This window comes from Anolis carolinensis, chromosome 3 (genome assembly GCF_035594765.1).
Source record: "Anolis carolinensis isolate JA03-04 chromosome 3, rAnoCar3.1.pri, whole genome shotgun sequence".
Classification (NCBI taxonomy): domain Eukaryota; kingdom Metazoa; phylum Chordata; class Lepidosauria; order Squamata; family Dactyloidae; genus Anolis; species Anolis carolinensis.
The window spans coordinates 263831002-263850246 of NC_085843.1; the positions used below are offsets into that span (position 1 = coordinate 263831002).

General features: G+C 43.4%; 1 protein-coding gene across 2 annotated transcripts in view; it reads right to left on the bottom strand.

Annotated features, from left to right (window-relative positions):
- ppm1l (protein phosphatase, Mg2+/Mn2+ dependent 1L) overlaps positions 1-17132 on the bottom strand; it is a 233233-nt gene extending 216101 nt beyond the window's left edge. The window contains exons 1-2 of one of the 2 annotated variants that reach the window (XM_003218167.4): positions 16977-17132; positions 9882-10643 (exon numbers count right to left, since the gene is read on the bottom strand). In XM_003218167.4, the coding sequence (XP_003218215.1) occupies positions 9882-10280 (399 nt within the window). In that variant the 5' untranslated portion in view covers positions 10281-10643; positions 16977-17132. Of the gene's footprint in view, positions 1-9881; positions 11182-16976 lie in introns of those variants that run through there. The other variant, XM_016992023.2, reaches the window with a different exon arrangement.
- Between the last annotated feature and the right edge of the window lie 2113 nt (positions 17133-19245).

A 19245-nucleotide genomic window follows, 5' to 3' on the forward strand; every position in this document is an offset into this window, starting at 1 on the left:
CAGCAAATGTGCAGGGGTTGACAGTATACTTACTGAAGCTTGACACCACTTTTACTGTCATGGCTCAATGTTATGAAATCATGGTTTGTAGCTTAGTGAGGCACCAACACTCATTGGCAGAGAGGGCTAAATACTTTCCTATCCTATCCAATTTGTCGTCGATCCACTCCTTTGGGCTTCAAGCAAATCTACCATTTGCCAAAATATATGATCCTGTGCTTTTCTTTTACATTTCTGGCTGAATAGCTTAACCATTGGTTCATCAAATCAAATGTGAGGTTTGCTCAAGGGCCGCTTGTGGTCTCTTGATATCCAGTTTGTAAGTCGACATGTCCATCAGTTGTCTTTTGTTCGTGCTATATGCCCTGCCAATCTTCTTTTTGCCTCATAGATTTCATTGACCACGTCAAATACCCCAGTTCTTTGATGTAGCTCTTTATTGCTGACTTTGTCTCTTATTGTCAGGCTCCACATCCTTCTTTCCATTGCTCTCTGAGTCACCATCAGTTTTTCCTCCTCTAACTTTCTTGTTGCCCATGTTTCAGATGCATATAACATTACCAGTAAAACTATAGTGTTGAAGACATCTGAAGGTCAAAGCTAATGACTTTATAAAACTACAATTCCTAGATTCCATAGTATTGATCCATGGCAGTTAAACTGGTGCCAAACTGCATTAATTCTACAGTGCAGGTGGCTCTTTTAGTTGCCTTCTGAAGTAAGAAAAAAGCTTTAGAAGTCACTATAGGAGAAAAATAGTCTTTTGACCTTGGCAATGTAAGTGCGGTGTGCTACTCCAACTCCTTCTTAAGCCTCATTTTTCCTTGCACCTAGAAGCTTTGAGAAGACACACAAATATGTGCCAAACAAAGACCAACAATATTTTAAAAAAACCTCCTCTTTATAAAAGAATTAATTATGTTGTTTCTTTCTCCACACCATTCAAAGAAAAGAAAGCTTATGTTGATAAAAGAAACTCGTATGCAAACTGAAGGATTTCAAATGTTAACCAAATGTACCCAGGTACTTCATGCTCTAATAATACCATTTATTTGCTTTTCTAAAAATATTTCATTCATTTGTCAGTGAGAACCAAATATAGGAAAACCACTTATATCTGCAGCCCTTAGAAAGGAGGGCAGGTACTTTTGTTCTCAGTCAAGTTACTAAAGAATTTTTATTTGAAAAGTAAATAAGAAATATTCGGATTACATATTATACAACACTAGTTTATCACTGTCTTGGGCAGGCTTCATTAGTGGAAACAAAAATGCATGTATGCTATCCTAAAAGAAATTTAAGTTCTAGCAGATGAGAAGCTGAAAAATACATGCAAAAATGTAGGCGTTAAAAATTCATTTCCCGGGATATTGGGAAAGAAGATTGCCAGAAGAGTAAAGAAGATTGCCAGAACATTTGGGAAGAGAGTAAAGGAGAACCAGCATGATGTGGTTGTTTGAATGTTGGACTACAACTCTGGGTTTTGAATCCTTGCTGAACCATAGGAACCCACTGGGTGGTTTGGAAGACAAAGGGAAACAACAGAGAAGCCTCTTTGAACTTGGTCATGGAACATGTACTACCGTGATATGGTGCCTTTCTGAATGGTTTGCTAAAGAGAAAAGCCAGATGGAATGAATAGTACTATGGCTCTTTCCTCTTAGGCTCCTTCTACGTTGCCATATAATCCAGATTATCAAAGCAGATAATCCACATTACTGCTTTGAACTGGATTATATGAGTCTACACTGCCATATAATCCAAGTCAAAGCAGATAATTCTAGATGTGGACTTAGTTGCAATATCTACATATTGAATTTTTCCTGTTGGCAAGTATTTCTTTTACTACATAAGGTATTCTCAAACTGCTTGGTCTCCAAACAGCAATGAAAAGCCATTAGCTGTATAAAGACATGCTCGTGAAAGAAATGAAAGTCACTAAAATTGAATTGTTGCTATGGATCGACACAGCCTTTCCAAACTCTCTCCAATGAATATACAGTGTTCCCTCACTACTTTGTGGTCCGCTGTTCGCTCCCTCTGTTTTGGGTTTTTTTTCTGAGCAGTGGCGCCTGCCAATTTCCCTTTTGCACATGCACCCTCCTTCTCGTCGGTGTCCAGTCGGGCCACTCTGGATGCCGACAAGAGGGAGGCGCATGCACAAAAGGGAAACTGGCAGGCGCCGGAGAGGAGGGTGCCAAGAAGAAGCACTGGAAGAAGGCTTGTGAAGGGGAGAAAGGCCACCTAACTACTAATATAATGTGTAAATATTAAAATAAATATAGTGTCCCTACTTCGCGGATTTTCACTTATTGCGGTTGGTCCTGGAACGTAACCCCTGCGATAAGTGCATCCCCAAATCAGTGCTCCCATGTCAGGTTTGTTTCCAGGAAGAGGAAATTCAGATTCAGGCAAGAGAATGGGCATGGACCATTCCCACATGACCAACCATTTCCAACGTTTCTAAGTCCAAAAGCATTTTAGTCTTCTAATAACACTGCAAACAACACTGGAAAGAGTATCTTGTTCAAGGCACTTGTCAAATATTATTATCACATCACAGGCAGAAGACCAGAAAATCCTTCAGAAAGCTCAAGTATTATGACATCCCAGAGAAAAACCTATCACTCACTTCTCCCTCTTCCTCAGAGAATTCTTATTTGTTTTTATGTAAAACTTAACGTCAATCTACTGGTTGCATGGTCAGCAGTGGTTCATGAAACAGGAAGTAAAGGGGAAAACACTGCTTTCCCTTTTCATAGCATCCTAGAGTCAGGAGGCGTCCCACAGGCCATTCATCCCAACATCTTGCCCAATGCATGAGCTCAAACTGGAGCATCTCCAACAGATGACTGCTCAACATTTTCTGAAAGGTCCAGGGAAGAAGATCCCGTCACTGCAACACATTTTCCCTATTTTTTTTTATCAACATCTACCTTCCTGTAATTTAAAACAATTAGAAGTGGACCTACCCCAGGTATGAGCAATTTTTTTTGCCTTGGAGCTGCATTGCAGGCCTGGCCGAGACGGCCAAGCTGGGAGGAAGGGGGGCTATTTGTATACTGGATGAGGTGGGTCCGTGAGGAGTAGGGTCTGGGAGAGGGTGGGGCCAGGAGGGAGCAGAGCAGAACCTGAGTTATCCACAGGTTGTCCCATCCTTATGCTGGGAGAAAGGCAGGACATGCTGTGACTGCACCAGTCATCCTCCCCCAATCCTCAGGCTGTCTTCTTGGCATTATGTCAGGAGGATGGCAAGACAGGCGGGGGCTGAGAGTGTTCTGGAGGGCTTTCAGCTGCCATGTGACTTCCTTGAACTATCCTTCTAGCATAGGATGTGACCACTCGCTCCATCCTTATTCAGAGAGGAGGGCAAGACACGTGGTGGCTGAAAGTGCTCAAGAGGGCTCTCTGCTGCTGCTGCCTTCCTCCTCCATCTTTTTGGATTAAGGACGCAGTGAGCCACCATGTCCTTATGCCAAGAGGACAGGGAAAATGAGGAGGGCCTGGGGTAAGCACCCAGGGGGCCACATTCGGCCCGCGGGCCTTAGTTTGCCCATGCCTGACCTACCCTCTAGGGCAGGGGTGTAAAACTCATTTTCATTAAGGGCCACATAAGTCTTACAGTTGCTTTCAAAGTGTGATGCCCCATGGGCCTCTGAGTCCTGACCCTAGCGCCATTATGGATCACGGTGATGAAGACATGGGATTTCTGCCGTCTCAGCAAGAGACTGTTCCATTCCAGATGCCTTTTGTTGACAATTCTTGCCAAGAGCTCATTAAAACGGACCTTGAACAGGCTATTCCCAGCGCTTCTCCCCCTTTCGCGAGAAGGGAGTTTTTTGAAACTAGTCGCTCAGAGAAAGCGCAAACAAGAAAAAGCGCCAGATTAGCGGCCAGACAGAGTACTAATTAGCTCGTTTCCCCTGAGAGTTTTAAGGGAGGAACGCATCTGGATGAAGATATGTTTCAGTTCTTTTCCCTTGGGAAAAGAAGCACTGGACACCTGTTTGTAGAAAGATTTGAAGTTCTTTAAAAGTTCCCCGCACGGGCTAGCCCGCGCGGAGTCAACAAGTCAGCTCAAGGATTAACTTCGGTTCCAGCCAAGTGTGGACTGCGTTTTGAGTCCGCTAACTCCAGTTTCTTCGTGCCTTGCCTTGTCGTGTTCTTGACCTGTCTCATCGTGTTCCCAGCCTTGTATCTTGTGCCAAGTATCCAGTCTTGTCTTCAGTTTCCTGCCTTGGATTTACTTTGAACTCTAGTAAAATCTTGGACGTTTCCCCACTCAACTGCTTGGAAGTTGAGTGTGTTTCGGTTTTGGATTATAACTTTGAACTCTAATATTATATACTGGACAATATATTTCTGGACTATATTTGACCTTCCCTGAAAGGTCTATTGATGAACTTTATTTTCTATCTGTTTTTATCCTATTTATTCATTTCTTTAATAAAGATATTAGACTATTATTGGCCTCCGTGTGTTGGTTTTAGTGCTCTGCGGTCAGGGTGTGACACAAAGCGTTGTTGAATCCATGGGTGGGGAATCCATAGTTACAGAGGCCCATCTATAATCTTTTTACTTAGTGGTCAATACTCTATTGTTTTTACCCAATTTGGGTTACCAGATATTATTGAACAACAGCTCCCATCACTTTTGATTACTTGCCATGCGGACTGGAGATAATGGGAATTACAACCCAAAGGCACTTGTGGCTTGGAGATTGAGGGAAAAGGACATAAGATAAAGGACATTTTAAAACTAGACATCATATCCACAAGCTGTGTGTCTAAATTCAACCACCACCACCCATCCTGACAAAACAGAACAAACTTCAGCCTTCGCGATGTCACTGCATCACAGCTACCATCAGCTCAAGTCATGACATCTAAGTATGAGGAACATGGAAGTTACAGTCTATCAACTGGAGGACCACATAAATGATATGGCAGCCTTGGTTTCGACCCATGTGCCCCAGGGCATCAAAACAACCTGCCCCTTCTCTCTGTACAGCCCTTTAGATAGCTAAAGAGAGCAATCATGTCAGCCCTCAGTCTTCTCTTTACCAAGCCGAACGCCTCCACCACCTTGCCTCATAAGTTTTGTTCCCCTGGTTTGAAGAATGTTAACATTATCTCCACGCGTCAAAAATCAAATTCAAACACCTCCCCAGCTTAGTCATTCCATCAGCTATTTACCAAGTTAGCTACATATTAACTATATGGGTAAAAATAAAGCAAGAATAAATGAATGAAAGAAAGAAACAAGCTAAAATGACATTAAAAGCTAAAATGCACAGCTGTATATAGTGAAGGAAATTTACTGTTGCAGATTTATGTTCATTCCTAACACTTTATTTATCAAAATAAGTCTCCAAGGGAACTAACAAGATATTGAACATAACATAAAATCACATAAAACCATCCAATAAATATAACAATATTGATCAAGACAGACAAAACAAGAAAAGGGACTAATCAGAGGAACACAAAAGGCCCCAGAAGACAACTACTTTTGTTTGCTGTCTGAAAAACGAATAAGAAGGAAAAAAGGGAGACTTCTCTTTGAAGGGGTCTACAAGTGCATTGCTTGCTACCACAGAGAAGGTCCTGTTCTAATCCTTTATCAAATAAAGCAGGGGAAAATATCTAGGGAGCTACACTAGCTTGAGTGTGCTGGACTAGGACTTTTGGGGACCAAGGGTTCAAACTTCCATTCAGTCATTAAAGGGCAATGGTTGCCCTTGGGAAAGCCTCATTCATTCAGCCTCAGCTTCCTCTGAACAAGAACATCATATGATAAGATCACCTTAGAGTTGGCATAAGTCAGGAAATAACTTGGAGGCACACAACAATAACAATACTTAGGCTCAACTCTGAACCTCCTGGGGTCCCAATCTACATCATGTGAATGGAGTTCCTGAAAACGTTTATAAAATTGAATTTATTGCTTAGGCTGCCCTTGCTTTAAGTCAGGAGAAGGTGTGTCCTATAGGAAGTATGTGACAAATGGGCTCTCCTTTTGTGGCTGAAGCTCAACCAACAGATCACCAAGCCTCTTGATTCCCGCACCTCTCATTTTTGTAACTTGTCATTTTTCCTCAAATCACATATGCCACCAAACCAATCAAAGTACTACAAAAAAAAATCATTCATTTGGGACACAACTTCCCACACATTAATACCCCCTCCAAACCCAGGGAAATAAAGACAACTGGCCTTTTTTCCCCAGACAAAACCTGAAAGTGAGGTGACATCCATCTCAGACAGATAAGGAGTCATTCTGTGTAGAGGACAAACCTTATCCCCTTTGACATTGTCCAACCATGCTCTAAACAGCAGTGATAGTTAGAATTGTCCTGGAAACAGAAATACAAGGGAATCTCAATGGCAGAGGCCATCAATCCTTTTCAGTCCCAAGGACATCTACACTCCCATGTTACCTTTTACAAGGCTCAACAAAGATGGATGCAGGAGCTCTGTTGTCCCCAAAAGAGAAAGAGCACCACTGGAGGATCCACAAAACAGCACACTTTCTTTAGCAACATCATGACTGAAAGGCCAGGTTGACTCCATCATTATTCTGTCTTACAAAGAGTAAAATTTATACTGGGTGTGTGTGGGGGGAGGGGGGGGAGATGGCACTTTGCCCAGTTCTTTGCTTTGACATTTATTTTACTTTCAAGTTTTTTAAAACAGTTGAAAATTGGTTGGATGTTTGAAATCATATATTGCTTTGAGGATCCTGTGCATAGAAAAATATAGAAATTCCTTATGAATAATTATGAATTCGGAAGCCGATAGGTCCTTAGCTACTTTCTCTTCTCTTCCTCTTTCAATTTCTTTTTTTGTTTCTCCTCTTCCCATCTACTTTTTCACTTGCTTTCTCCATCACTTCCCTTTTCTTCTCCGGTTAACCCATTCATACAGCAGAATATATTTTTTTCTAAATATGCTGTGCTGTGTGGTGATGGTCATGAGTATATATAGGGCAGAAAGGGTTAGCCCTTCCCTTCCAGATGCACACCATGACACACACCCCAGCATGTAATGCCTCATTTGCACTAACTATACAAATCAGACTATCCGATGCTCCACCCCTCTTTGTGGAGAGAAGAACTCCACTTTGAGAAAACATAATTTTATGTCAACATAAACATTACTGCATCCTTTTGTTTCTGAGCAAAATATCTACTGGTGTCAAGTTCTGTACTCCATGTACAATGAAAATACATTTGGCATCCTTTAACAACAATATGCTGTGCATAAGAGCCTGGTTTGGGAAAATGAATGTCCAAAGGAAGCAGTATGCAATGTGTGTGTGTGTGTCTATGTGTTTTTATAACCTTCATGCAAGCTGATATATACTTTATATTTAGTTTCTTAAGTTGTATAAACGGCATATTTTAATCCTGATATATTTTGCTCTCTTTAACATCCTTATTCTGAATACAAGGTGCTGCTCTAGAGATTATTAGATGTATTAAACATTAAATTGTATATTTATTTGTTTTCACCACTGTTCACTGCTTTGAATCACATTAAGAAAAAAAGTGGTATATAAATATTATAATAATATATTTTAACTTTTGTAGCCTTCATGTGAACTTACATAAATACTGAGTTTCCTTGACTGTGTATATTGAGTACTGACAAAAGCAACTGAATCCTAAAAGGATAACATTCTCTGATATAACAGAACAAGAGTATCAGTCATATGCTGACCTACAGGTTTTTAGATGAACCGGCAAAACAATTTCATAGTATTCCCCCATTATTTATCCTCTAGACTGTCTGCTATCTTTTCCCTAGTTCCCTGTGGTTTTATTCTTATCCTTTATTCTTATCCTTTTCTCACCCCGAGTTTTAACTGAGTATTCGTGCGGCCCGCCCTGTTATATTGCTTTTTGGATTTTGTGTTGTACTGTATATGATCCTTTATTGTATTGTTGTAATTGTATTATGATATGTTGTTTTTATATTTTGTTATATTGTATTTTTCCCAGGCATGGCCCCATGTAAGCCGCCCCGAGTCCCCATTGGGGAGATGGTGGCGGGGTATAAATAAAGTTTTATTATTATTATTATTATTACCCTACAAAATTCTTGGGGTTGCATAAGTCAACAGGCAGCTTGAAGACACATACACACACAGGATATTTCTATCTACAGCAGATTTGTCATCGTTCTTTTGAAGAGAACTTAGTCATGGTCTTAAATGAGGTTTAGACTGAGACAGGGAAGGAGTCACAGCAGACACACTGAACAAGTGCACAATCAAATGCTTTGCCAACCTATTTCTGCCACCAATCTGGATACCTCAAAATGCAGAACAAACCAAACATGTTGAGAAGAGGAGAGGGAACAGATGGTTTGGCTTTTAAAAAATACACCGAAGGTACAAGTGTTTATACATATTAACTAGGGGCACAACCCAGCAGGAATTTCTCCTAAACAAAGATTTGCAGAAATGAATGGAGGCTATGCTGTTAGGAATGTTACTGGGTTCTTGCATAGCTAATGTGGCACCGACAAGAGACAGATTTTAGGATCATAGGCAGAATACAATCCGCATACATAAGCCTTCCTCCTCTAAAAACAAACTGGAGAAAGCAGATGCATCCCAATCAAATATTAGATTACTGAGCTGAGCTCTTCAACAATAAACTGATCTTTCAAACTACAGCAGCTGTTCTCTAAGCTATGTGACAGTAACTTTGATTTCCGAATCCTACATTGCTGGAGATTTGGGGTGCAATATCGTGTATGTTTTCTTGGCAGGGAGCCCAAGTGAGCTCAAGTAGGACTCCTTTTAGAAGACGCTTGGCTGCATAAGACTGGGCTGCCCGGGAGAACCGAAGGAGAGCAAGAGGCACAACACGGCAGGAGTTATAAGAACAGCTGCTCTCCTTAGGGAGCTCAATTTATGACAGATCCCTGTCAGAGCTCCCAAAACAAGTTTGACTTGTCAGAACAGCTGCAGGAAACCCAAAAAAAGAGAGCCTTGGATCACAACACAGACGCAAATACAAACAAACACATGGCAAGCACTTGGACTGGTGTGAAATATTTCATTTAACTTTAGGAGGATGGTCAACTCCTTGCCACCAGCAGCAACTCCTGGGGTACTCTTTAAATCTATGGAAAAGGGATGATGAAGCCATAGGGTTAAATAGCAAGTCCTATGTCTAGAAGGGTTGTCATTGACAGTCCACATACAAACTTATTACTTAACAGAAAAAATAAGTTTGTATGTAGAATGTCAATGAAAACCCTTATTTTTGCATCCCCACATGAAAAAAGCCAAATCTACCTTTCTGTGGGTGTGTTATAAGGAGGGAGAAAGGAAGGCATGGGATTGCTGCTGTTCAAGACATACAGATCAGCAAGCAGAATGGTCACAGGATGCTATGAAAACAAAGAAACTTCTCAAGATGGAAAACACCAAAACATTGTGGAGAGGGATTCCTTGGTTCAACTAAAAGAAGGGAAGTTTGTCAAACATGCCTTCTTAGCCATCTTTCTTAGCTTCCTTACAGGGAAATATCTTACAAACCATTCTTCCCCCTTTTCCCAAATAATTGCACTTCCAATTCAATAGTCATTTGCCTTATGCTAACCATCACAGCATATACAGAAATCACTTTTCCAAAGCCATCATCTAAGGCAAGCGCACAAGAAATTACTCCAAGCAAACCTGTGTGCCCAGACATTATTCTCAGGATCTTTTGCCTGCAATTTTAATAGATAAGACAACTAGGGTTTTCCACATTCTCCAGCCACCTTCTCAAAACAGTTTCCGCTTCTAATCAGAGAGGTTAACAAAAAACATCAAACAGACGTAAAACTGGATTACAAGAAGGAAATAAACGGTGTAAAACTTGCCTCTCCTCCATGACCATCAAATATCCCAAATATGGAGGGATGGGTCTTGTTTATCAGGTCAGTGATGACTTCGAACCTGTCCTCCATGTGATCCCTCCGGCCTTGGATAGAGTACACGGCCACATTGTGGTTCTTAAATTCCCAAGTCTTGGAAAACTCTGCATCCAGCACATCCAGACCCCCGAGCCGGTCATTCTGCATAATCTCCGCCACTTTGCCCTTCACCATCTTGACAGCGTCCCTGCTGGACTTCACAATGGTCTTCACTTCATCCGTGTGGAAGAAGTAGCTCCACAGGGCCAGGCTGATGCATAGCAGGAAAAGTGTCTCTGGTCTCAGCAAGAAGTAACGCATGATCCGACCCAGCAGAGAGAGCAAAGTCATTGTATCCTCTATCATTTATTACAGAGACAGTGGATACCCCCCACACCATGCACCACACACCCTGAACGGCTGGGATGGGTCTTGAGCCCAGCCAGCAAATCAGAGCATACTCTGCTAATACAAACTCACACGGAGGGCAGGGTTATCGGCTCCTGCTGCTGCTACTGCCGATTGCACCTCCTCCCCTTTCCTCTCCTCTGCCTCCTCTATTCCGTGTGCCACCGCTTCAGGGAACTCAGTCACAGATGGCAAAGAGAGGTCTGATGTCAAGTTGTTGAGATCAGCACACACTTCTGTACAACCAAGGGCAGGTGTATCCGTGTCCCTTTTCCTGGCTTCTTCTGACAACAAGCTCGAGGCTCCTGGATAGACGATTGCCTGCAAAGAAAGCAAGCATCAGCACATGAGGGGAGACTAGCATGACAAAGCCAGCGGCTAGAAAGATAGAAACGGTCAGGCTTTTCCAAGCTGCGAAACACTCTTGCTCCAGCCAGGACGGAGGCGAGAAGGACCCAGAGAGATGCAATGCAAGCCAGGCAGCACACAAAGGGATTCTTCCGCCTCCGTTGTCCCCTCGGCTGCTGTTTCCCAGGCACTCGCTCCCAGCTGCCCAGGGATGCCTCCAAAGTGGGACAGCAAATCAATTCATCCCCTGCAAAACCCAACAACAACAAACCCCGGGACCCACTTTGACTCAGCTGCAGCCCAGGACACTTTGCTATGTCCGTGGTCCCAAAGCAGGGAGATCAGAGAGTATCTCAAAGAATGAATGAACAAAGAAGAAAACCCACATGGCAGCAAATGCCCACGGAGAGGAAACAAAGTGGGCTTGAAGAAAGAGCTGTTTTGGCGGTGCGTTGAATCAGAGCACATAGATGGAAGCAAGCCTCTTAAAAAGAGGGAAATTGCTGCCTTGAGGAGGGCAGCCCAAAATGAATGACGAGTGCAGTGACTACAAATCAACAAAGAAGGTTTGCATTGTGGTTATCGCTAAATAGATTTGCACCCATTGGTGTAGAGCAGGGGTCCCCAAACTTTTTAAACGGGGGGCCAGTTAACAGTCCCTCAGACCGTTGGAGGGCCGGACTATAGTTTTTTTTAAAAAAAACTATGAACAAATGCCTATGCACATGGCACATATTTTATTTTGAGGTTAAAAAAAGAAACAAATACAGCCTCAATGTTAATAATAATAATAATAATAATAATAAAAAAGAGGGTTGGAAGAAACCCTTGGGCCATTTAGTCCAACCCCCTTCTGCCTTTCTGCACCAAAAGCACAGCAAGGAACCCCTGACAGATGGCCACCCAGACTCAATGTTAATAATAATAATAAAACAATGGAGACGGTTGGAAGAGACCCTTGGGCCATTTAGTCCAACCCCCTTCTGCCTTTGTGCACCAAAAGTACAGCAAAGCACACCTGACAGATGGCCACCCATCCTCAATGTTAATAATAATAATAATAATAATAATAATAATAATAATAATAATAATAATAATAATAATAATACTGGAGAGGCCCCACTAAGGCCTCCAGCCCAGGGAGAAATCCGAAATAGCAATATACTCCAGATTTCTCCCAGGACTGGAAGCCTGAGGGGGGAAAGAAACTCTCCCTCACTCAAGCCTCCAGCCCAGGGAGAAATCCGGAGTATATTGCTAATCAAGAATAGCAATGTACTCCAGATTTCTCCCAGGACTGGAATTCTGAGTGGGGAAAGAATCTCTCCCTCACTCAGGCCTCCAGCCCAGGGAAAAATCCGGAGTATATTGCTAATCAAGAATAGCAATATACTCCAGATTTCTTCCTGGACTAGAAGTCTGAGTGGGGAAAGAAACTCTCCCTCACTCAGGCCTCCAGCCCAGGGAAAAATCCAGAGTATATTGCTAATCAGAAATAGCAATATACTCCAGATTTCTCCCAGGACTGGAATTCTGAGTGGGGAAAGAAACTCTCCCTCACTCAGGCCTCCAGCCCAGGGAAAAATCCGGAGTATATTGCTAATCAGAAATAGCAATATACTCCAGATTTCTCCCAGGACTGGAAGTCTGAGTGGGGAAAGAAACTCCCTCACTCAGGCCTCCAGCCCAGGGAAAAATCCGGAGTATATTGCTAATCAGAAATAGCAATATACTCCAGATTTCTCCCAGGACTGGAAGTCTGAGTGGGGAAAGAAACTCTCCCTCACTAAGGCCTCCAGCCCAGGGAAAAATCCAGAGTATATTGCTAATCAGAAATAGCAATATACTCCAGATTTCTCCCTGGACTGGAAGCCTGAGTGGGGAAAGAAACTCTCCCTCACTCAGGCCTCCAGCCCAGGGAAAAATCCGGAGTATATTGCTAATCAGAAATAGCAATATACTCCAGATTTCTCCCAGGACTGGAAGTCTCTGAGTGGGGAAAGAAACTCTCCCTCACTCAGGCCTCCAGCCCAGGGAAAAATCTGGAGTATATTGCTAATCAGAAATAGCAATATACTCCAGATTTCTCCCAGGACTGGAAGTCTGAGTGGGGAAAGAAACTCTCCCTAACTCAGGCCTCCAGCCCAGGGAAAAATCCGGAGTATATTCCTAATCAGAAATAGCAATATACTCCAGATTTCTCCCTGGACTGGAAGCCTGAGTGGGGAAAGAAACTCTCCCTCACTCAGGCCTCCAGCCCAGGGAGAAATCCGGAGTATATTGCTAATCAAGAATAGCAATATACTCCAGATTTCTCCCTGGACTGGAAGTCTGAGTGGGGAAAGAAACTCTCCCTCACTCAGGCCTCCAGCCCAGGGAAAAATCCGGAGTATATTGCTAATCAGAAATAGCAATATACTCCAGATTTCTCCCAGGACTGGAAGTCTGAGTGGGGAAAGAAACTCTCCCTCACTAAGGCCTCCAGCCCAGGGAAAAATCCGGAGTATATTGCTAATCAGAAATAGCAATATACTCCAGATTTCTCCCTGGACTGGAAGCCTGAGTGGGGAAAGAAACTCTCCCTCACTCAGGCCTCCAGCCCAGGGAAAAATCCGGAGTATATTGCTAATCAGAAATAGCAATATACTCCAGATTTCTCCCAGGACTGGAAGTCTCTGAGTGGGGAAAGAAACTCTCCCTAACTCAGGCCTCCAGCCCAGGGAAAAATCCGGAGTATATTCCTAATCAGAAATAGCAATATACTCCAGATTTCTCCCTGGACTGGAAGCCTGAGTGGGGAAAGAAACTCTCCCTCACTCAGGCGTCCAGCCCAGGGAGAAATCCGGAGTATATTGCTAATCAAGAATAGCAATATACTCCAGATTTCTCCCTGGACTGGAAGTCTGAGTGGGGAAAGAAACTCTCCCTCACTCAGGCCTCCAACCCAGGGAGAAATCCGGAGTATATTGCTAATCAAGAATAGCAATATAACTCCAGATTTCTTCCTGGACTGGAAGCCTGAGTGGGGAAAGAAACTCTCCCTCACTCAGGCCTCCAACCCAGGGAGAAATCCGGAGTATATTGCTAATCAAGAATAGCAATATACTCCAGATTTCTCCCTGGACTGGAAGTCTGAGTGGGGAAAGAAACTCTCCCTCACTAAGGCCTCCAGCCCAGGGAAAAATCCGGAGTATATTGCTAATCAGAAATAGCAATATACTCCAGATTTCTCCCTGGACTGGAAGCCTGAGTGGGGAAAGAAACTCTCCCTCACTCAGGCCTCCAGCCCAGGGGAAAATCCGGAGTATATTGCTAATCAGAAATAGCAATATACTCCAGATTTCTCCCAGGACTGGAAGTCTGAGTGGGGAAAGAAACTCTCCCTCACTCAGGCCTCCAGCCCAGGGAAAAATCCGGAGTATATTGCTAATCAGAAATAGCAATATACTCCAGATTTCTCCCAGGACTGGAAGTCTGAGTGGGGAAAGAAACTCTCCCTAACTCAGGCCTCCAGCCCAGGGAAAAATCCGGAGTATATTGCTAATCAAGAATAGCAATATACTCCAGATTTCTCCCTGGACTGGAAGTCTGAGTGGGGAAAGAAACTCTCCCTCACTCAGGCCTCCAACCCAGGGAGAAACCCGGAGTATATTGCTAATCAAGAATAGCAATATACTCCAGATTTCTTCCTGGACTGGAAGCCTGAGTGGGGAAAGAAACTCTCCCTCACTCAGGCCTCCAACCCAGGGAGAAATCCGGAGTATATTGCTAATCAAGAATAGCAATATACTCCAGATTTCTCCCTGGACTGGAAGTCTGAGTGGGGAAAGAAACTCTCCCTCACTCAGGCCTCCAACCCAGGGAGAAATCTGGAGTATATTGCTAATCAGAAATAGCAATATACTCCAGATTTCTCCCAGGACTGGAAGCCTGAGTGGGGAAAGAAACTCTCCCTCACTCAGGCCTCCAGCCCAGGGAGAAATCCGGAGTATATTGCTAATCAAGAATAGCAATATACTCCAGATTTCCTCCTGGACTGGACGTCTGAGTGGGGAAAGAAACTCTCCCTCACTCAGGCCTCCAACCCAGGGAGAAATCCGGAGTATATTGCTAATCAAGAATAGCAATATACTCCAGATTTCTCCCAGGACTGGAAGTCTGAGTGGGGAAAGAAACTCTCCCTCACTCAGGTCTCTAGCCCAGGGAGAAATCCGGAGTATATTGCTGATCAACGTATTGCTAAACCTGGAGGAAACACACCTTAGTAATTAATAATTAATTAAATAATAATTAAAATACCTTTTGATCAGCAGTAAAAGGCAAGGCTCCTCCACAGCTTATGCAGGGAGAGTGGGGAGCCAGGTGAGGCTCAAAGGCTCATAGAGCAGAAAAGTGGCCGGGAAGGCGGAAAGGCAAGTCTCCAAGGCTTGTGCAGGGAGCGGGACAATGCAGGAAAGGGAGGAAAGCTGCCGCGGGCCGGATAAATGGCTCCGGCGGGCCGGATCTGGCCCGCGGGCCTTAGTTTGGGGACCCCTGGTGTAGAGTATGTTTTTAAGTCCTGGAGCTCTTTGCAGGCAATTGTCTAGCAAGGACTCCCCCAAAACAAGACTTTCAAACAAGGCCAACCTGGCAATTTTAGTGAGGGATGAAATCGTCTTTGGTTGCATATATACTCTAAAATATATAGAATATAGATAAGCCTTGCTTATCCAAGCTTCTGGATTATCCAAGCCATTTTTGTAGTCAATGTTTTCAATATATCATGATATTTTGGTGCTAAATTTGTAAATACAGTAATTACATCATAACATTACTGCGTATTGAACTACTTTTTCTGTCAAATTTGTTGTATAACATGATGTTTTGGCGCTTAATTTGTAAAATTATAACCTAATTTGATATTTAATAGGCTTTTCCTTAATCCCTCCTTATTATCCAAGATATTCGCTTATCCAAGCTTCTGCCGGCCCATTTAGCTTGGATAAGTGAGACTCTACTGTAATACAATTTGACATCAGTGTTATGGAATCATGGGAATTGTGATAATAACAACAATAATAACAACAACTTTTGTTTCCCGCCTCTCCTCATGACTTAGGGCCCTATGTATAAAATCCACATTGAACTAGATTCTATGGCAGTGTGGACTCAGATATTCCAGTCCTAAGCAGATATTGTGGATTAGTAAAGGTAAAGGTTTTCCCTCTCACATTAAGTCTAGTTGTGTCCAACTCTGAAGGTTGTGCTCATCTCCATTTCTAAGCCAAAGAGCTGGCGTTGTCCGAAGACGCCTCCAAGGTCATATGGCCGGCATGACTGCATGGAGTGCTGTTACCTTCCCGCCGGAAGCGGTACCTATTCCTCTACTCACATTTGCATGTTTTCGAACTGATGGGGCTAACAGCAGGAGCTCACCGGATTATTTGCCTTGATATTCTGTGTGGAAGGGCACTCAGCTGTAACAATAACGCACCCTTTGGGCTGAATATCAGCACTGTGCACCTGTCCATATGCTTTCTTACGGCCCCACTATGCCATGGGAGTTGCAGTGGATCAAGTTGTCTATTGAAAGCACTAACAAGAACATACAAACAGAATCATAGCGCTGGAAGAGACCGCCCCCTCCCAAGGGGCATCCAGTCCAACGCCATTCTGTCACGCAGGAAAACACAATCAAAGCACTCCTCACAGATGACCATCCAGCTCTTACTAATGTTTAGGTGAGTCTAGGGCAGGCTTTGGGCCCTCCAGGTGTTTTGGACTCCAACTCCCACCATGCCTAACAGCCTCAGGCCCCTTCCTTAAGCCCCGCTTAAGCGGCTGAGGGGGGAAAGGAAAGGGCCTGAGGCTGTTAGGCATGGTGGGAGTTGGAGTCCAAAACACTTCGAGGGCCAAAGTTTGCCCATGCCTGGCCTAAGCTCAGTCCAAAGATAGTGTGTCAGATTCCATCTGAATATGAGGCAGAAGGTCTTGGTGGTAAGAGCTGTTTGGCAGTGGAATGTGCTGCTCCTGTTTTGGAGGCTGGATGGCCATCTGTCGGGAGGGCTTTGATTGTGTTTTCCAGCATGACAAAACGGAGTTAGGACTAGACGGCCCTTGGATGGCCCAAAAGGGATGGGGATTTAAAGGGAAAGGACGCCCCGGTTCCCCTCCCTCCCCATTGCTGTGCATAGAGAGAGGCTGGTGCAGGAATTTGCATGCCCAGAGCCAGAGCCAGAGCACAAGGCTCTGGGAAGCAGGCTCTGCTGTCCGCAGCCCGGGCCCTGTCTTTTGCCTTCGCCCCCCTCCGCTTGCCGTCCCCGTCACCTGCAGGGCCGCCTCGCCGCCGCCGCCGCCGCCTCCGAGGCACCTGGGTCCCCCTTCCTCCGCCGTCGGTCCCTCCCACTGGGTTGGGCTCCAGCGCTCGCCGCGCCGCCGCCTACAACTCCCGCCAGCCTCCGCGCCAGGCACTTCTCGAGCGAGCGGCGGGAACAGGCGCCCGCGGGATGCTGGGGCTTGTAGTGCCGAAGTACATTCAGAAACAGCAAGCGAGCTCTATGGCGACATCTGCTGGCAAATGCGGTTATAACCAGCCCAATGCAGAGGCACAGCTAAGGAGTCCATCACCCGCAGCTTGAAAACATAACAACAACAACAACAACAACAACAACAAAAAACAATACAGTAGAGTCTCACTTATCCAACCTAAACGGGCCGGCAGAAGCTTGGATTAGCAAATATCTTGGATAATAAGGAGGGATTAAGGAAAAGCCTATTAAACATCAAATTAGGTTATGATTTTACAAATTAAGCACCAAAACATCATGTTTTACAACAAATTTGAAAGAAAAAGCAGTTCAATACGCAGAAATGTTATGTTGTAATTACTGCATTTACAAATTTAGCACCAAAATATCACAAAATACTGAAAACATTGACTACAAAAATGGCCTGGATAATCCAGAAACTTGGATAAGCGAGGCTTGGATAAGTGAGACTCTACTGTAATAATAACAAAAACTGCTGGCAAATGAGCTTAGAGCTGGCCCAGTTTAGCCATGAATTGGGCTGCTAAAAATATCACTATCTGCAGCTTGAAAATATAATAATACTACAGTAAAGTCTCACTTATCCAACATTCTGGATTATCCAATGCAGTCTGCCTTTCAGTAGTCAATGTTTTTGTAGTCAATCTTTTCAATACATTGTGGTGCTAAATTCGTAAATACAGTAATCACTACATAACATTGCTGTGTATTGAACTGCTTTTTCTGTCAAATTTGTTGTCAAACATGATGTTTTGGTGCTTAATTTGTAAAATCATAATGTAATTTGATGTTTAATAGGCTTTTTCTTAATCCCTCCTTATTATCCAACATATTCGCTTATCCAACATTCTGCCGGCCCAGTTATGTTGGATAAGTGAGACTCTACTGTATAACAACAACTACAACACCAATAACAATAATAATAACAAAAACTGCTGGCAAATGAGCTTAGAGCCAGCCCAATTTAGCCATGAATTGGGCTGCTAAGGATACCACCACCTGCAGCTTGAAAATATAATAATAATAATAATAATAATAATAATAATAACAACAACAACAACAACAACAATAACAACAGCAACAGCAACCACAACAACTGCTGGCAAATGTGCTTAGAAACAGCCCAACTCAGCCATGGATTGGGCAGACTATGAATCAACTACCTGCAGCTTGAAAATATAATAATAACAACAACAATAACAATAATAAAAACAACTGCTGGCCCAATTTAGCCATGGATTGGGCTTCTAAGGATTCCACTGTCTGCAGCTTGAAAATGTAACAACAATAACAACTGCTGGCAAATGTGCTTAGAACCGGTCCAATTTAGCCATGGATTAGGCAGCCTAGGAGTCCATCACCTGCAGCTTGAAAATATAACAACAACAACAACAACAACAACAACAACTGCTGGCCCAATTTAGCCATGGATTGGGATGCTAAGGATTTCACTATCTGCAGCTTGAAAATATAACAACAACAACAAGTGCTGGTAAATGCGATTAGAGCTGGCCCAATGTAGTCATAGATTAGACTGCTATAACAACAACAACCACCACCACCACCACTGCTAGCAAATGTGGTTAGAGCCAGCTCAAGGTAGTCATAGATTGAGCTGCTATAACAATAACAACTGCTGGCAAATGCAGTTAGAGCCGCCGGCCCAATGTAGCCATGGATGGGGCTGCTAAAGATCCCACCAGCTGCAGCTTGAAAATATTTTAACAACAACAACAGCAACTGCTGGCAAATACAAACTCAGCTATAACTTATAATGTTGCCAAGTTCTGCACAGCAGCAATTAAAATACGGCAGTCGATGACTAATAGCACAATCTAGTACAAGTCAAGATTTCATACTAGCAGGAAATTAGGATTATAGTCTTTTAATTATAGTATGGATGTTGCTCCCTCTTCTGCTTGACTGGACTTCCCTTCCCTGTGCCACATGAGCACCCCAATTCCCTCCCTTCAGACTCCCTTTCTTTTAATTCCACTAATTGTGTTGGGTTTCAATATAATCATGTATCTCTGGCATAGATTCTTGGT